At 31.4% G+C, this 19,701-nt stretch overlaps 1 protein-coding gene across 3 annotated transcripts in view; it reads right to left on the reverse strand.

Moving 5' to 3' along the window:
- Positions 1–19,701, reverse strand: part of ELP4 (elongator acetyltransferase complex subunit 4) — a 198,019-nt gene that overhangs the window by 140,076 nt on the left and 38,242 nt on the right. For all 3 annotated transcript variants that reach the window (XM_011362547.2, XM_023532061.1, XM_023532060.1), the window contains exons 4-5: positions 11,829–11,960; positions 4,206–4,345 (exon numbers count right to left, since the gene is read on the reverse strand). In XM_011362547.2, the coding sequence (XP_011360849.1) occupies positions 4,206–4,345; positions 11,829–11,960 (272 nt within the window). The remainder of the gene's footprint in view (positions 1–4,205; positions 4,346–11,828; positions 11,961–19,701) is intronic.

Consider the following 19,701-nt stretch of genomic DNA (forward strand, 5'->3'; position numbering starts at 1 on the left):
GTTTAAGTTATGTAAATTTGGTAGGAATATCACAGAAGTGTTGCTGAGTTCTCATTGCATGTTATCAGGTGATACACGATTTCAATTTGCCCCATTACTGGTAATGTTAACTTGATTAAGATGATGTCTGCCAGGTCTCTCCACTATAAATGTATTATTTCCCCTTTTTAGTCATTAAATATTTTGTGGGAAGATACTTTGAAGCTATGTAAATACCTTGTTCCTCAATAACTTATTCATTCATTTATTTGTATAAGTACGTACTAATGGCTTCCTGTTTTATTAAAGGAGTTACAATTCATTACTATCTATTTATTTTGATGCTCAGATTATCTCTTATTTGGCCAAGTGAGAGCTCCACTAAGTCACCAGCTATCAACTCAACACCTGTGTCCTAGATTCAGGGAATAAATAAATGAAGAAAACATAACCCTTTCCTCAAGGATTTCCAATGCTTGAGAAAAAAGATAAGGGTTTAGACAAAACAAATAATTGCAGTGCAATCTGATAAGTGTTCTGACAAAAGTATGAACAAAAGTAAGCAGGAATGTAGGGGGCATAACTACAATTTGTCTAGGAAAATATTATAGAAATCTTATAGAGAGGTTCCATTTAAGCCGGTAAGGAGATTTGGCAGGAGAAGAAAAATGGAATGACTTCTAAAATCTTAAGTATTATTCCTATCCTCTTTGCATTGATTTTCTCCAGGAAAGCTAACTGGTTGTCTCAGAATCCAATTCATTCAACTTAATACAAAATGTTTAGTTAATGTAAGAAACTACTATCTATTGTTAGGATACATATATAAAAATAAAATCTTGCATTTCAAAGAAACATATCAAAACAAATTTATTCTATTTACTACCAATTTGTATGTGAACTCAACATTCAAGACCTGATATATCTATAATAAAAAAGTAATATTTTACAATACAGTAGGTGTATTAGTGTGGACTCTCATCTTCCATAACTGCAAACTGGGTGGCTTAAACAATAGAAATTTATTTTGTTACAGTTCTGGAGACTAAAGTCCAAAATCAAGGTGCTAGCGGAGTTGGTGTCTGGTGAGCGCGCTTGTCTTGGGTGGCAGATGGCCGCCTTCTCACATGGCTTTTCCTCAGTGTGCGCCCAGGAAGAGAGTAGAAGCCAGTGTCTCTCCCTCTTTCTTAAGGACATCAATCCTATCAGCCCTGGGCACCACTATCATGACCTCATGTAACCCCAATTACCTCCCAAAGGCCCCATTTCCAAATACCATTACACTGGGGATTATGGCTTCACCATATGAATTTGGGGCACACAAACATTCAGTCTGTAACAGTAGGTGAAGGAATATTTTAGTAAGTCTATTAATAAATAAGAAAGTTGAGATACCATCTATACCCTGAAGAACGAGGACTCTTTCTACTGAGAAACAGAAGTGTATTTGGGTACACCTATTAGTAAAGCTTGATTCAAAACATTGTCAAGTTTAAATCTTAGACTACAGTATTATTTTCAAAATCAATTTTCCTATAATTGTTTTGTGACTCAGGTTATCCAATTTATGACAATAAAATACCAAAACAAAATCATCTGGGTAATACTATTGTGATACATCTCAGGTTTTTATATCCAGGCTTTAATTTAAAAATTTAAACTGTATGTATGAACATTTTTGATAGGCAAACCTATCAACAATTTTAAATTTGTTAATGAAAATTTTAAATGACCTTCAGTTTTAGTTACTGTAAAAAAAACTCTACATGTTTCAATGGTGCTTTTAGAAATTATGAAATTATATATTATAGCCTCACATATGATAGTGGGATACAGCTATATCCTCTAGTCTTAATTATAGAAGAGTATAGACAACTGTAAAGCTTAGCTTTATTGTTTTATAAATGAACCAGTAAAGTTCATTTTAGTAAAATGAGCACGCGCTTTTCATAAATTAAAATAAATCTCACATGGTAAAGTACCCATTTTCAAAATTAATTTAATTACATGTTTAAAGTTTAATTACATTTAATTAAGCATTTAAGTTTAATATGAAATAAATGAATTATCAGTTAACTACTATGAAATGAAATACTGCCTTGATAATTAAAATCTATAAATTTTCCTATTCTGTGCAAAACTGTTAGCTCTCAAAAGATATTCTGAAAAAAATTATTTTAAAGACTATAGGACTGTATTCTCACAGCTGATCAAGGAGTCATTTTTCTCCCATCTAGCTTCATGGTCCATGCCTGCACTGCAGCAGTAAATGGAGACACCCGGTACAGAAAAAACAGCAGAGGTTTTGGGGACTTGGGTTTGAGTGTCAGCTCAGTCACTTACAGCCTACAATAGAGGGAAAGCTACTTACCGTTCGTGACCTCCAGCTTCCTATAAAATTGGGATAATATTGCTTTTCTTGGAGAGTTGTTGGAAGAATTAAATTAGATATCCTATGGTTAAATGCCTGGAATAGTGCCTGACATGGAACAGGTATTTGACTTCAGTTGTTGAATGAATGAATAAAAACCTGTACTTTTTGTCTTAAAAAAATTTTTATCCTTAAAAAAATATTTTTTTAATCACAAAAGTATCACCATATTATTTTTCATGTATTTACATCATACTTATTGTACATTTTACATTTTTTATTCTCTAAGCACTCCATGAATAGAGGCAGTATAGCATCATTGTTGACACAAATTTCTGAGTCAGAAAGAACTGACTCTGAGACTGGGTTCCACATTTACTATTTATGAAATCATGGAAAAGTTATTTTGACTTATTTCCCAAGTGTGTATGTATATGTATGTCTGGTTCAGTAAATGGCAAAACGTAAGAACTATTATAATCAATATAATCATTCTAAGTTAAAAAAATATTAGCGATGTAGGTAGGACAAGTGGTATTGCCCCTCCCTCAATTTTTCATATGGGGATATTTATTTTCAAGGACTTTAAGAAAATTGCCCAGTAGGTTACCAGTAGGATGAACTCAGTATCACAACCCAGATTTTTAAAATTTCTTTTGTCAGTATGCTTTCTTCCATAACATAGGAAGGTAAAGGTGAAGGACATGAAAATCTTGTAATGCAAAAAGAAAAAGAGAGAGATGTGATTTAGGTTAATCCTGACTCTACCACTTAAGAGTTGAGCCTCAGATAAATCACTTCTGTGAATTTCAGTATCTTCTGGAAAATGGGAATGTTTACTTTTGTAGCAAAGATAACAAAAGTAAAGTATGTAGTAGAGTGACTAACACATAGTAGTCGTTCATTAATAGTAACAATTAGTATACTAAGACAACATCAAAGCAAGTTTGTAGCCGATACCATAATGAAGTGAAGAATTTTTTTTTGAAACATTTTGTAAAAATAAATAGGATACTCTTCACTAAATTCTTCGGTAATATTTCTGGAAAACTGTAGATTTTTAAGTCATTTCAGTTCATTTAATAACATCTCACTTTGAAAATAATGGTTTTACAGTGCAAAAGAAAATAAAGGCAACGACATATTCCATGGATTACCTTCCCCTGATCTGACTGCAGTAAGAATTACAATTGAATATTCTTAACACTTTTATAAATTATTCAATGTCGCGTACTGTAATTTTTAGAGTTTCACCTTAAAGTGAGTAGCACTATAAACACGTGTTGGTTTAATACTTGAAACTCTTTATCGTAAAGCTCAAATCCTAAATTCTCTTAAGTCATCTAAAAAATATAGGTTGTTTTATTTATAGTAGAACTAGATATAGAAACCCATAATAAATAAAATATTGGAAAACATGTACTTGCTTACTTTTTGAAAGGGCTCTTATTGAACAACATGGAGAAATAGCATTACTTTATACCATTTTCACTGCTGCTGTTATTAATAAGTAATATTTAGGTGTTTTTTTTGCATTTATGCCTGAACGACCCAGATTTAGAACTATTCCACATTTTCTTGAAAATAAAAACAGCAGGTATTGTAAATTTGGTATCCAGGCTTTTTGTAAATTGCAAAATAAGAGTAATATAGCATGTTCAACAGTTTACAAGACCAGGAAAAGAATACCATACATAAGGAAATAATATGAGACATATGCACAATTAAGGTTACATATTATGCAGAAACTAACATTTATTATTAAGATGTGTACTTTTGATATGCATTCTTTCAAAGAGTGTGGTAAAAATGCATTCTATTAATCTTTGAAATCAGAATTGAGACATTAACTTACCAGGATTCTACATTAAGAGTTGAAGATATTTTTTCTGGAAGAAAAAATCCATGACATTTTGAAGCATCAAGTAGTTCTTGTGGTATCTTTTTTGAAGAATCATAATAATGACCAAATCTTGAAGATGATACTGGTCCAGCCTGTTAAGAAAATCCATATTCATTGTAAAAAAAAAATAGCTTTTTTAAAAAAAATTACAATTTATTTGTCCTACCCTCAGCAACACTCATATATTCATATATTTTTATGCTAATAAGAGCTGATATATGGACATTAAATTTCGAAGAAACATACAACAATATTTCTTATTTTAAACTACATAGTTAGAAATTGACCTTTTTATCTCCCATGTTTCTTTACTCCTGGTGGTTCCCTAAGTTTGATAAGAACTTAAACATATCTTTGGCTTCTTTACTATACTGTATACCTTCTAAGTTCAAAAATTTAATATATATGTCTCAATTATTTAAAAATTCTAGGTTTTAATAACATACTAAATATGTAGTCGCTAAGAACCAATGAAAACTTAAGCCAAATTAATTTACTGGTGAGGGGCCCAAAAGAAATTAGCTATTTAAATATATTAAACTGAGTATCATTTTAAAACTAAATTCTCACAAGACAGTGTGTGTGTGTGTGTGTGTGTGTGTGTGTGTGTGTGTATTCAACATTTCTTATAAACTTAATATTAAACTTATAGGATAAAATGTATTAGGGTACTCCAAATGGGAACAAAGCACATGTAAAGTGAGAGAATATATATAAGCTACATTAGATAAAACAGAAATTTGGCATAATCATTAGTTCATCAACAATTCCTCTTTTGTGCCCTCTACTAACAATTTCTTCGACAAATTACCTTTCTCTTAAGACACTCAAATCTCTACTGATGCTGAATTTATTTACATACGATAGTAAAATCCTAGTAATATAATATTACTCTTATATGTTTTGAATAAACTCTGGGCTGATTTCTTTTATTCAGCACATTAGAAATATATATGTACCTCTATCCAAAGCTGAACTACTATGAGATTCCACCTGGCAATAGTTTCTATTGAAATCTCTGATCTAAATTTACATAATTTCAACTGTCCTGAATGTTACAAAAGAGACAAGTTTCAGAACATTTCACAAAACTATAATCTCAACAGAAATTGAAGAACTATACACAATAAGTTCTTAACTTATTTTACTAAAGAATTGACAACTTTGTAATTTAGAAATACACATTTGCTTGACACTAAATATTTGCATTTTTAAGACTTTAAGGATTCATATTCTTAAATTCAATGCCTATAAACATTATACAGTAACAGAATGAAAAAGACTTAAGTCCAATAAAAACATTATTCTCAGATTCAGTCTGTGAGTTTGATGTTTATTTTCTAAATAAAATGATTTTTCATCCTTCCGTAAGTTACTATTTATTTTCATTAATGAAAGAGACCTATTAATTAGCTTAATATAATCTTTTCAATACAATATTCAGAAGTATGGTTCCCAAAAGATGATTTATCTATTTACCATGAAAGTATTGACTAATAAATTATGTAATGTTAAAATTTGTTTCCTAAAAATAGGGTGTAAAGTTTTAAAATGTAAAGTTATTAGTCTAAAGCAATTTAAACAAGGTCTGTTCTTTGGCCTATAATCTATTCTTTATCCGGATTACGGTTCAGAATGTTTTTACTGCAATCTCTGCTAGAGCTCATCTTTTTATTGTGTAAGTCCAAACCCCCTTAATGTTTTAGAAAGGCCTTGACTAACTGAACTTTGATCTGATGTCTTCATTGAGAAAAACACCAGGTTGCCCATTTCAGATGCAAATCCCTCTAAGGCCCAATAGAATTTAGTAAAGACAGCAAAAAAGAAGAAACAAGAAGTTTCCAGGATCCTCTTTGAGAATCCTGGGGCACACTGGTGTCCTTAATCCACACTGCTGCATGGATTAAGGTAGGTGATAACCTTTCCTGATTCAAAAGAATAAGCAGAGTGCCTACAAACTGGGTGGAGACTAGGATTTGGTAATAATAAAACACCATGCAATAAAAGCTTGGTCTATGTCAGAAGCCTCTGAAAAGGCCTCAATGTACCACATTCCCAGGCCTAGTAGGGAAGCTTGCAAAAGCCTACCTGAATCAAATAAGCATGAATAATCTATTTTAGCAGACTGGCCATGGGGAGAGAGAAAGAAAGAGAGACTCCCCTTCTTTTAAGTTTGAGTTAATAAATTTATTAGTGGACTAAAGGTTCTTGAAGTCCTGTGCACTCAGAGAAATATGCTAAATTGTCAAGAAGCAAAGTATGCTTTTTAAGTTGCCGGTCTCTATTAATGTTTCTAATTATAATAGTAATGTAATAGAAATCTCAGATTTGGGATGAATCAAGGCAGAAAATCGATTTCATGCTGTGACAGTTTACATATAGATAACATATAATTCATTAAAATGTAAAAATAAATTTGGAAGCTTTTATTACAATTAAGTTAATTTTTTTTTAGAAATTAAGATGACATATGGCAACCAAAATATTTACAGGTAGACACTAAAAAGTTTATTAATGATGACAAATTTTAATCCTTCACTAAAAAATTGAAATGAAAAATAAATATATTCTTCAAGGAAAAAACAATTTTGTAAGTAATGCCCAAGAAACCTAGCACCAACATATAATCGCAAATTTTTTAAATGCTGCGAAATCTTTTGAAGCCTAGAATTATAAAACACTTAAAATAATTCCTCTAAAAAAGATAACTAAATGTTTTAAATCTAATAATAATGATAATAATAACATTCCAGGAAAAACTGTCAACTCCATACAAAAAAGATGCATTTTAAAAAATCAAACTATCAGCAATAACTAGTCAGTTTACTTGGTATAATAAGAACATCTTGCTTCAGTTTTACTTTATGAAAACTTCTATTTCACATTCATAAATTACCCGTTAACTTTGTTAACTGTAGAAGAGAGCAAACTGTCATGGCTCAGTATAAATTTGCTATACTAAAGGAAAATATACGGAAAAGGGAGACTGTTGAGTCCCGCAACTCAAGTATGTTAGAAAGAAACAAAACTTTCAGATAAAAGCTATACCACAAATAAACAGTCTAAATAAGACATTTTCTCACGATCATATATTTTTTTCTCAGTATGGCATAACAGAAAGCAAGAACCCAAATGGTTACTAAACCACTTTGAGCCTCAGTTCAATCATAAGCGATCAGAGCTAAAAAAAACTATTATTTCACTAGGCTGTTGTGAGAATCTAATGCAATTTGGGCAATGGATATTTTGTAAATTATAAAGCACTATTAAATATTGTCAATTATTATTATTGTGTCATAATCCACTAGTGAATGAGAAGATTCATCACCATTCTTTATAATTATACTGCCTTATTGAAAAATATTTATTGTCATCTACAGCAGTCCTCAACCTTTTTGGCACCAGGGACCGGTGCTCCTATGAGAATCTAATGCTTGATGATCTGACGTGGAGCTGAGACGATGATGCTAGTGCTGGGGAGCGGCTGCAAATACAGATGAAGCTTTGCTCTCTCCCTCGCCGCTCACCTCCTGCTGTGTGGCGCCTGGTCCTAACAGGCCACAGACTGGTATTGGTCCGCAGGCCCGGGGGTTGGGGACCACTGAATTCTACAACATGCGCACATCCTCACAGGGCTGTTCTGGCTGAATCACTAAGGCAGAAAACCAAAGTATATGAGGATTGAACATAATAAAGATCTAATACATAGTCATGAATTACTGGAGCCATTGTAGGCTTTGACTATAGTAGAGCTCTATGATATTAAAAAAATTAAGTCTCAGGATGTGCTGCAGGCCAGCAATTCTTAGGGTGAAGAGAGAACAGGGTTGATGATTGGCTAGGAAAGAAGTGGACATGTGCACCTAGAAGAGAAAGTCAAAATCATAGGACGAGGAAGGGTGTTTTTAAAAACTCGATACCACTCCAACTGGAAGAAATGCTGCTTATGCTGCTCTGAGCTATTGCTATTGATTTAGGAATGCATATTCTTATCCTTTTTGGCATTCTCTAAATGGGAAAATGACTACACTCTTAGCACCTCATGACAACTTATATTAAAAGGCATGTCTGATAACTGACACAGCTAGTTTTAGACTACTTGTTTAATCTTTATTCCTAATAGTGTTAACTATATTTTGGCCCATGTGATATATAGAAAACCCACGGTTTTGTTATTGTTTAAACTGATAATGGCAGAGTAAGGCATGGATTTATAGAGTAGATGATGATGAGTGATTGCCAATGTCTATCAGCCTTGGCAAATCACCCTACATAAAATTTCTGTGACAGGCAAATATACATGCTGGTGACATTTCAAAGAAAAGCAAAGAAGCCAGAAGAGGATTCTACTTTCTAAACTTGACAGAACTCACTTGTAAATACTAGTAAACTTAAGTTTGACCATTGACTGTAAATTCAAAATAAGCTATTATTGCATTTGTATTAATGAATGCAATTTAACTTAGTTTCACATTTAATTCATACAGTATATAATTCATTTGCTCATGTATTCAACAAATAACTACTGAGCACCTACTATATGCCAGTAAAACAAAATAGTCAAAGTCCATCTTTCTCATTGAGCTCACATTCTGGTGGAGGAGACAGATGCTATCCTTTCTGCTAGGTGATGATGATAAGGGCCCTGAAGAAAAATAAGGCAGCGAAAGGAGATGAAAGAAAGAGTGGTTTTATTTTAGATGGAGTGACAAGAAAGACATTCCAGATAAAGTGATATTTTAGTGGAGACTTGAAGAAAGTGAGAGAATAAGTCATCTGGGGAAGACCATTGTAAGAAGAGCACAATTTTAAAAACATTCAAGCTGTAAACTTTGAAAACTGAGCACTGGGTTTATGTGTTAATATGTAACCTCTGAGAAGTTTACTCCGATAGATAATCAAAACTGCAGGTACACCTTGCTCTAAAGGGGAGAATGGGATATGTACTACTACTTATATGTAAAGGGGGCAGGAATAACATCTATAATTAGAACATATAAAGAAACAATGAATTATAAGAAACAAAGATCTTTCCAACTTTAAACAGATTTTATAACAAGCAGCAAGAAAAAATGCTTAAATTTTCATTCACTTGCATTTTCACTGATAATTTCACTTGAATGTTAGTAACCAATGAAAAGAACAAAACAGCTGAGATAAAAATAAAGATAAAGGAAATGGAAAACACAAGTGACATATAATGTAAAACTGGTTTGGTATACTGTTTTCACAAAACAGCTACATTTGACTTAGAGCTTATGTTTTTATTAACTCTTTCAGAACATAACAGCAGAAAAATTAGAATACAGTCACTCTTTATAAAAGAGTCACTAGTATGCCCAGGTAAATGACTTGCCAAAACAAAGACATAAAGCTCTTTGCCATTAGGGTTCTCAAGGGCTAGTTATACATACCTTGTCTGTTTTAACGCTATCACTCAACTCACATTTTCCTAAACAGAATAACTAACTACATTTATTCTGGCCTCTTGAAGCCAGTTCTCAGTCACATCCAAGCTAGGCTATGCCTACAACAACTATTAATTACACAGAGCTTCCTTTTATTTTTTAATACAAATTTATGGTATTCTACTGTATACATATACCAATATTTATTTAAGTAGTTGCCTATTGATGGACATTTAGGTTATTTCTAATCATTTGCTATTAAAAATATGCTGCATAAATAGCTCATATATATTTTATTTTACACCTGAGTAAATATATTCACCATGTAAACTTCTGAAAGGATCAAAGGGTATATGTTTTTTTAATTCTGAGAGATAATACTAAATTAACCTTCACAGAAGTTATACCTCCTGAAATTTCCACCAGCAAAGTATGAGAGTACTAGTTTCCCCAACCCTTGCTAATTTAGTGTCTTACCAAACATTTTTAAATTATTGACAACATGATAAGAAAAAATGGCAGGTCAGTGTAGTTTTAATTTTAATTTCACTTACTGTGACTGAAATTGGGCATCTGTTTTTGTATGTTTAAGAGCCACCTGGATTTCTTTTCCATATTTTTGCCCATTTTAAAAATTGGGTTGGTAGATTGTTCCTTATTCATTTTAGAAGTTCTTTATATATGTGGAAATTTATTCTTTATTCTATTATATGAGTTGTAAATATCTTCTCTTCAGTTTGTACTTTATTCACAGTCATTTAAATCACTGCTTAAGAATCATATTATTCAAATAGCTTTCCCATCTAAATTAGAACAATTTACCACTGCTTAATATGTATCTATTACAACATATTTTATATTTGGTTCATATTTGATGCTTAATTAATATCTGCTGACTGAATGAATAAATACATTTGTCATTCACTAAATGTTTATTGAGTATGTGGGCATTGGTAAAGGTGCTAGAGATACAGAGAAAATAGAACAAATTGTCTACCTTCATAGAGAATTCTGTTTGATGGAGAAGAGAGTTATAATAACAACTATAAGAAAGTGAAAAGCATTAGCAGCAGAAATATAAGCAATTTATGAAAGGCAATTCTCATAGGATGGGTGAATATAGTGTTTTATATACACACAGGGAGGAGACTAAAAGGGTAGGCTTGAATTAAATTGTATAGATGTTGTATACAATCATAAGTTTATATTTCATACTGCAGGCTTATAACAGCAAACAGATTTCATCTCATGTACTACTAACTCTCGTTAACTGGTGTGATCCCCCAGAACACTCTACGGAGAATTCTAATATGTCTAAACTTGATAGGAGGATACTATGACTGACAGTCTGCGATATATTTAGAAAGAAGTAGTGGAAACAGGAAACTGAAGTAGGCATCTGCGGTTAAGCAGTGTTGTAAACCATCTTCTGTCCTTGAGAAAGGTAACACAGATGTCAGTGTGGAAGACTAGAGAAGGGTGGACTTTGGGAATTATGTCTTAATCAGATCAGAATTTCTTTCTCTTTCTACCAGTATGATAATGTCTGGTAGACATTAGAGTGTCCTGAAAACGAATGATACAAACAAACAAATGAAGGAGCTAATGAATGAACAGCGGCTTCACCAGAAGCAGAGTTCATGAGCTTTAGTGGGGCAGATTTACTGACATATTTTGACTTCTCAGAAAAACTTCCCTAACTTCCTATCTCTTAGTCAATCCTAGAAAAGTTAGGTTACCAGATATTTGCGTTTAAAAGAATAATGGTTGAAAATGTATAGGAATAAAAAATAGTTATTGCAAAGAACTACCACTTATAGTGAATATTTAAAGGTAACCATGTTGGTTCGAAATGGTTTGAAATGGTTTTGTTAGTTCATTTAATCTGGCCTGCAACCTCCATAAAAGATTCTATATGGAGATTATGAAAGAAATGAAATAGTCTATTTTAGAAAAAAAAACAAAAAGAAAGAAAAAACCACCACAATTTGCTTTACTTTTAAGAAATATGTCATCTTGATCAAATCCTCTATAAATGAAATACCTAGTCATTTAAATAAATATACATGGTAGTGCATCTAAAGAATAGCAAGTATGCGATAAGAAATTCTAAAAAATGAAAACAAATACATCTGAAAATTTTAGAAATTGTATGTTGTTGACTTGCCTCCATCTTGGGTAACAACTGGTAACGCCATGCTATTTTCATCTTAATGTTAGATTCTGATGTTTCATGATTATATACACCTTCATCAAATTCTCTTTTACAGTTATCATCAAGTAATGGTGCAGGAAGTTCCTAAGAAGACAGAATGACACATTATTAAGCATGTGTTGTAAAAAAATGACGATTTTCTTAAATAATATTAGCAATACTAGGATTTTCCAACATATGCAAAATCGATGGCTTAAAATTGGTTCAAGCATAAAGTTATGAACAATAGATATCTAAAACAGAAAAGAGATAAACATAATATTAAAAGTACAGTTTAAATTTTTAGCAATGAGCTAGATTTTTTTAAAAATTCAAATTTTTATACTGACTAAAAGCATTGCTATTGCAAAAAGAGGCTGTGCTCATATTTTAAATTTATACACTTAAAGCAAAGTCTAGAATTAGCATTTACGTATTACATGTAATTATTGTTATGTTTGCCACAAGGTAAAAATAAAGCATGTGCGCAATCTGTTTACTGGTTTGTAATTCTAGAATTCAAAAAACTCATTCACCGAAATAATGGGTGAATAAGAACTAAGAATAAAGACATTTATTTTGTCCATATCAAACATTAGTTTTGCACCTGCAAGCTTAGGCCTCTTCTTTTAACAATAAAAACAGAATTTAAAATCTCTGATTAAATGAAGAGAAAATGCATTCCAATTTTACCTTTTCTTAATTGGAAGCTGACCTACTGATTGACTACAAAAACATATGAAAAAGATTTTTTTTATTAGAAGGTACTACAGAGATAATGCAAAGAAAAAAGTATATGTTTCTTGAAGAAGGAAAACAGGCAATAATACTTTTTCTTTGGCACAATCATAAAGATAACATGGGGCATTAGATTGAATATAATTTTGTGCTGTCGTTAACAATATATATTTCAACTTTTACTTTTCAAGACCAAATTTATTTACGGTCAGAATCATGTCAACTAATCAGGTGGAAAATATGTTAACCATCATATATTTTAGTCACCTCCTGTAAGACCTCGAAATAGATTCACACTTTAATTTATGCCAGTATTAGAAACTAGTTATATCATTTAAGCTCTGAACCCATCATTCCTAGCACAGCATTAGTATCTTATAAAAATGAAATAAGTTCTTTTTCCAACGGAAATAAATATTTGTGAGTATAGTTCAATACAACATAGTGGATATGCATTTGAATTCTGTAACCAGATTGTTTGGTCCAAATGTTGACTATACACACTGGTAGCTTTGTCTATGGTTATGCTGATTACCTATTGGACCTCTCTCTGGCTCCATTTATCATCTGAAAAATGGAGAAAAAAGTATCCACTTCAAAAGATTGTTGTAAGGAAGAAATGAATTAAAAATGTAAAATACAGAGAGTGGTGTCTGCTTCATACTAAGCACTCAACAGATGTTTGATTATGAGAATTCAGCCAAGTAATTGTCTTAACCATTACTCAGAACCCCATATTTCGTATTGTCAATATTAGGCAATATTTAGTATAAATATTTGGATTAACATTTTTTTTTCAATCTCAAGGACACTTAATAGTTATAACTAAGGTATAAAGTTAAAAAAATTAAAAAGCCAACCCATCCCACAATAATCATTAACATTAGGTAATCAATATTCCCAGCACATACTTATGTATAGACATGGATGTTAGACAATATATTTCCACAAAAATAGGATATGATAGAATGCTATTAATAATTTTTAAATTAACATTTTACTTTAATTTATAAAAGAAAACAAAAATGAAGTAGAATTGAAAGAATTGTTGACTTGATCAATGATTCTTTACTTCAGGATACATTATTTCTTAACACACTCCCCTCTAAGGTTAGAAATGTGACTACGAAGCCCATTAAGATGCTGGAGTCACTGTGCTCCTTTTTACCTATTTCAGTTTTCAATAAAACTAATTCCTCTCTCTTTCTCTCCTACAAATAATGAGGAAATTAGCACTTATACACTTTCTCCCACCTCCTCTCTCCCACGTTTAGTTTTTTTCCCCTATTATTCTTTATTGTCTAGGCTCATAGCATTTACATTTATGTCTGCAGTAAGAAACAGAGTTAATTTAGGCTTTTGTTGAAATGAACTTATTTTTCTTTAAAAAAATTTATTTATATTATGGTAACATTGGATAACGAAATCCAGTAAGTTACAGGTGTACATTTCAAGAGTAAAGCATATATATATATATTGCATTGTGTGTTCACCACCCATAGATTTCTGTCACCAGATATTTGACCCTTTCTCCCCATCTACCTCCCCGATCCCGCCTCTCCCGTCCCCTCTGGTAACCACTAGTCTATTGTGCATGTCCGTGAGTCTCTGTTTGTTTGTTCTGTTTGTTTGTTGCTTTTAGGTTTATATCCCACATATAAGTGATATCATGTGGTTTTCAACTTTTTCTGTCTGGCTTATTTCGCCTAGCATGATTATCTCGATCATTGATCTTACCATCATTCCACCATTCTTAAATTTCCTTAATTGACAGCTGCACTCATTCAACAGTGTCAGGAAGGTACTATGAATAGAGCAGTGAACAAAATAAAGTCCCTGCTTTCATGGAGTCATGTTCTAGAGTGGTAGTGATATGAATGAACATAAAAAAGGGGAAATACAGAGCAATGAAAGGAGGGGCTCCTTTAAATAGGATAGTCAATGAAGCTCTCCTTGAGGAAACAGATTATGTTTTCACATATATTTTTACTCAACTAATGTTTTAGTTGAATATAATATTTTCATTTGCTTAGAACTAAGTAGATATTGCTTTACTGTCTTTGGACAATGAATGATGCTGTGGAGAAGTCAGAATTGTTAGCTAAAATCTCCCTTGTAGATTTGCTTTTTCTGCCTAAATGCCAAATAATCTTCCTTTATCTTTGCAGTTCAATGGACTATATTCATGTGTCCTACTTTGTATTATTTCTTACCTATAAATTAGGTGCCCCTTTAAGTGGAAGTTCTTAATTTCAAGCAAAATTTTTGTCTCATATTTATTTTTCTGTTTCACACTAAAATAGAACATACATTTATCGATATAAGTATAAGGTGTATCATCGACAGTTATAAAATACTGCACAGTAAACAATTTAAAATGTTAGATGAAAAAATATGTTTTCCCATCTTCTAGACCAGCACTGACTAACAGAATAATTTGGGATATTGGAAATGTTCTACACTGTTCTGTCCAATATAGTAGCTACCAACTACTTAAATTTAAATAAACCATTTTCCGCAATGCAATTATATTCTCATTTGCTTTTCAAATCTCTTTTCTCTAACTTCACTGTGACTGTCACAAACTTGTTCCTTGCTGTTACTATATTGGGTAATGACATTAAGTCAACGTGTATTTTTAATCTTACAATTATCCTTTTAAAAAAATCTATTTCTCATGTTTTCTCATTTTATTTTTAATATTATTTTACTGAACTCATGTTAATAAATCTCTTATGGAAGAATTTCCTTCTCTTGAGTTTTATTCCAGATTGAGTTTTTTCCTAGCTAAAGTTTGAAGGCTAAGTATTTTCATATCTACCCATTTTTCTGTACTTTCTGGTTATGACAGCTTAGGCAGAGCTATATGCCATATTTTTTTAGAAAACCTAGGTTCTTTATTTTCTTATAAGATTTCATTAAATGTTAGCTTCCTGTGTTCATAGCACTTGGTTTAGTATTTTATTCCCATTTGGAAGATGGTGGATTATATACCCAATTCATTGTTGCTTTTTGAAACGTTTGCTTTAGTTTGAGATCATCAGTCCTAATTATCTCTTGAGATTATGCTAATTCATTGATTTCTGGGTAAGAGAGTGAAGTCAAGAACTGCACTGAATGGTGACTTTTGTTTGGCCATGGACTTTATAAATTTATGGCATTCGGTTGGGCTCTGACTTTTCTTGTTCTCTTTGGTACAGCTGAAATTTTGGAGTATTTTAAATTATTTTTTTGTTTGATAATGTAGGAGAGTCCATGGTACAAATTCAGTACCCTGATATCTTAACTCCCAATCTCCATATTCAATAATTCTTAAGTGATCTTTAGGAAGATTACTAACACAGAGAAAAGGGGAATAAATACTCATAACCTTGCCATAAGAACTAATTGAACTATTGAGAACATTTCAAACATATTAAAACCTGTCTTCTTACATATATTGGTTGATAGCTATCATTTCCCCTCTAAATTATATCTACAAATTATTTTAAAGTAAATTATCTTCAATTATTGGCTCTCAATTATTTTCCTGCCTTTATATAGTCACACAGATAATATTAATATTTTTTATTGCCTTGTGGGGAGAAAAGATAAACCTTACGGAATGTCAAAAGAATTTTGGAGATTCTGATATTTTTAACTCTCCTGCTCCACAGCCCTATCTTCAGGGTGAAAAATCACTACTTTTATTTCTGAAATGAGAAAGTAAATAAACATTGAAATAAGATATCATAAAAACTTAAATTTGATATTTATAGTTAGCTTGCTGAATCTATTTCCACGTGTAATTGTCTAAAATTTGTTTTTTCTCAATTGTCTTTTTCCACATAAAGAAATCTAGATATCAAAAACATTTTGTGATCTGAATTAGTTTTATTAATCTGTTATAAAGACAAATTAGCATTATTTACAAAACCACTGGTCCAGAGTTTTGCTATTCAATATAGTAGCCCCTATCAACACGTGACTATTTAAATTTAAGTTTATGTTAATTAAAATTAAACAAAATGATAAATTCAGTGCCTCAACTGTACTAGCCACATTTCAAGTGCTCAGTAGCCACATGCGGTTAATGGACACTCTATTAGGCAGTGAAGGAAGAAGATATTTTTGATATCTATTAGTCATCGCTAGTCTAGAAAATGAAATAAGTATTTATTTATTCATCTAACAATTTAAATTGTTTACTCTGTGACATTTTAATACTGTCAGTGATACACTTTATACTTATATCAACCAGGATATTGAGAAGCATCACAACTTAATTGTTTAAAATTAAAATCAGGAGATTATTTTATTTTTCAGTACCTAAAAAGGTACTGCACCTTGTCATCCCCCCTTTCCCCCTGACTCATGCACAATTCATCATGTAACATCATGAACTGCCTTCTTTGCTTAGGCACTGTTTTCTGTGTATCTTATCCTGTAGCTTTTATTTTCCCCAATTATTTAACTTTTTAATACTTATCTTTTATAATATGAATTTTTACAAGTTGATTCAAATCCTTTGTGGAACAAAGCAAACCAGAAATAAACATTTTAAAAACATTAAAAAACATTAAAAAAAAACAATTTCCTAGTGGTTATAAGACTGATAGTTATGTGTTAATTGTATCTCAATAAAACTAGATCAAAAAAAAGAAATGCTGAGAAGAGAAAAGTAGAACAAGAAAGAAAAAAGTTAAACACGAAGGAAAGGAAGGTACTAAAAAGTTGACATGATACTGAGCAACTGAGGGAATAAGAAATAAAATCCATTTTCCTTTCCTCTTTCAGAGGTCCAGTTTAGTGACACAGAATGGCATTTTCTTTTCAAAGTGTTCAATTATATTATTTGATTTTGAAATGAAATATTTATACAATTTTACGTTTTAAATGAGCTTAATTATTTTTCAGTTTGTAAAATGAACTTATGAATGAAGTATTGAAGACTCCATTACAGTTACCGAATTTAAGAGTTGTAATCATTTATAATGTGCAAGGAAGTTATAGCTAACAAGAGATAACAGGTTGAAAGGAAGAGAGATGGTAAAAGAAATAGTGATAACTTTATCTTACATAACATGGAATTAATAGTACAATCTAAAATGGGTGGTCAAAAAAGTAAAAGGCAAAAAGCACAACTTAAAATTATAATGGTAACTACTGGAGGAATTAAAAATAACACAAATCAATGTTGGGGGACTTTTCATAAGGGAGAGTGAAAATGCACTGGGTGGGAGGAATTTCACTTTTCAACTTAATTCCTGTATTATTGCTTAATTTTCTTTTTTACCACCATTTGCATTGTTTATAATAAATTCTCCAAAATTTCAATGTTGCAATGTGTTATAAAATGTTTCTAATCACAAATTCAGTGAAAGAGTTCCTGAGAAAAAAATGTATTTTATAAATAACAACTATATTAACCAGTCCAATCAATATTATCAAAATATGGCTTATAGATTTTTAAAATATAGGTAAATTTTCTTAATTTTCTTGCAGCATACTAAGTTTACCCACTTTTTAAAGGACTAAGCACTTCCTTAGAAGTACCTGATTCATGGATTGTTTCCCTTATATGATTGTTAGTATTTTAGAGATTCGAAAACAGTGGTTTATGCATGGTACTGCGAAATGAAATGTTAAGAAAGGCACTTTAAGAAACACAGATTAAGTTCTAACTTCACAAGACACAGAAGTATTATCAAGAAAACATCAATACATTAAGAGTGGCAATTATTTTAACACTGGTGGCATTATGGTGAGCAAGGGCAATTAAGATGTACGACAACTAGTGGGTAATTCCAATATATCAAAACTCAGTTTCAAAAATGAGGCATATACTCACTGTTCCACTAATTTGGACACATTTTTTTTTTCTTCACATGTTACCATTTCTGAACTCAGGCTGCATTTTACAATAGATAGTATATGAAATTGTCAGGGCAGCAGATATAAAATTATCACTGCTTGCAATATGTACAAACCTGGTTGTTATTCCTGGTATGTAAGTAGACGGATATAATTCTTCAGCATTTCATCCAAGAACCCACATATGGCTCAATTAAAGAATATGAATATGAATCTGGCTTTCTAGAAAACTTCCACTGATACTTTCCGAGAAAATTAAGAAAGCATCTGCAACAATACTTGCACAATGGACGTCACTGCTTTAGAATAAAACCAGGGTGCAATAGTGAAGTATCTTTTAAGAAATGCTGCATCATCAATGTTTATGATTACACAGAGAGCACTGATGCTAATGACTATGAATCAGAAAGTGATTTATTACAGTAGTAATATGAATGTGAAGAAGTTTTATGGATAAGTTATATGTTTTGTTTACCTTCTCTCTTTTTATGTACAAGTGTGATATGATTTTAAAAATGAATGTCTAAAAAAACTCCTAAAAATAATTAAAAATTCTAAGTGAAAAAAAAAACCTATCCTGTCCTAGTTATTTGGCAGTAGTTTTGTCATACGGGTACATAAAATAATGATGAATCTTATAATCGATGGCATCTCAGATTTGATAAAATATGGTATTTCTTAAGTGGGCCAAAATTTTCTTAGCATCTCTGTTTCTAAGCACTCCATCAATACATAATAAATTTGTATCCCAATATAATATGGATAAATGTTAGCATGCTAATAATTTACATAGCTACGACCTACGTGAATACCTGGTTGTTGTTCAGCATTTTTATCATTCTTTTAGCCAGAAATACGAACGAAAATAGGAGAAAGTAAAAAAAAATTGGTCTATACAAATTAAGAATCATCAGTAGTGTAGTTTTTAAGTCTTGTGATGTAGAGAACTCAATCCTAAGGCAATAATAGTGCCACATCATCCTATATAATTCTGACAAAAAAAAAAATCCATTTTATGAAAATTTTGTCTTAGTGATTTCAATTCTGCTATTCAGAATTCAAGTGAAAAGAAAGGATTTAAAGATATACCAAGAAATGATATTTTGGAAAAAAAAAAGAAATATTTTGGTATTTTTGTCTTCTAATATTCAGGAATTATTATGTAAGAGTTTGTATCCAATGTGTTGTTATATTTGTGAGTCCTAAGATTTTTGAAGTATGCCATCAACTACCCTGCTCACTGTGACTCATTGAC

This window comes from Pteropus vampyrus, unplaced genomic scaffold (genome assembly GCF_000151845.1).
Source record: "Pteropus vampyrus isolate Shadow unplaced genomic scaffold, Pvam_2.0 Scaffold76, whole genome shotgun sequence".
NCBI classification, from domain to species: Eukaryota; Metazoa; Chordata; class Mammalia; order Chiroptera; family Pteropodidae; genus Pteropus; species Pteropus vampyrus.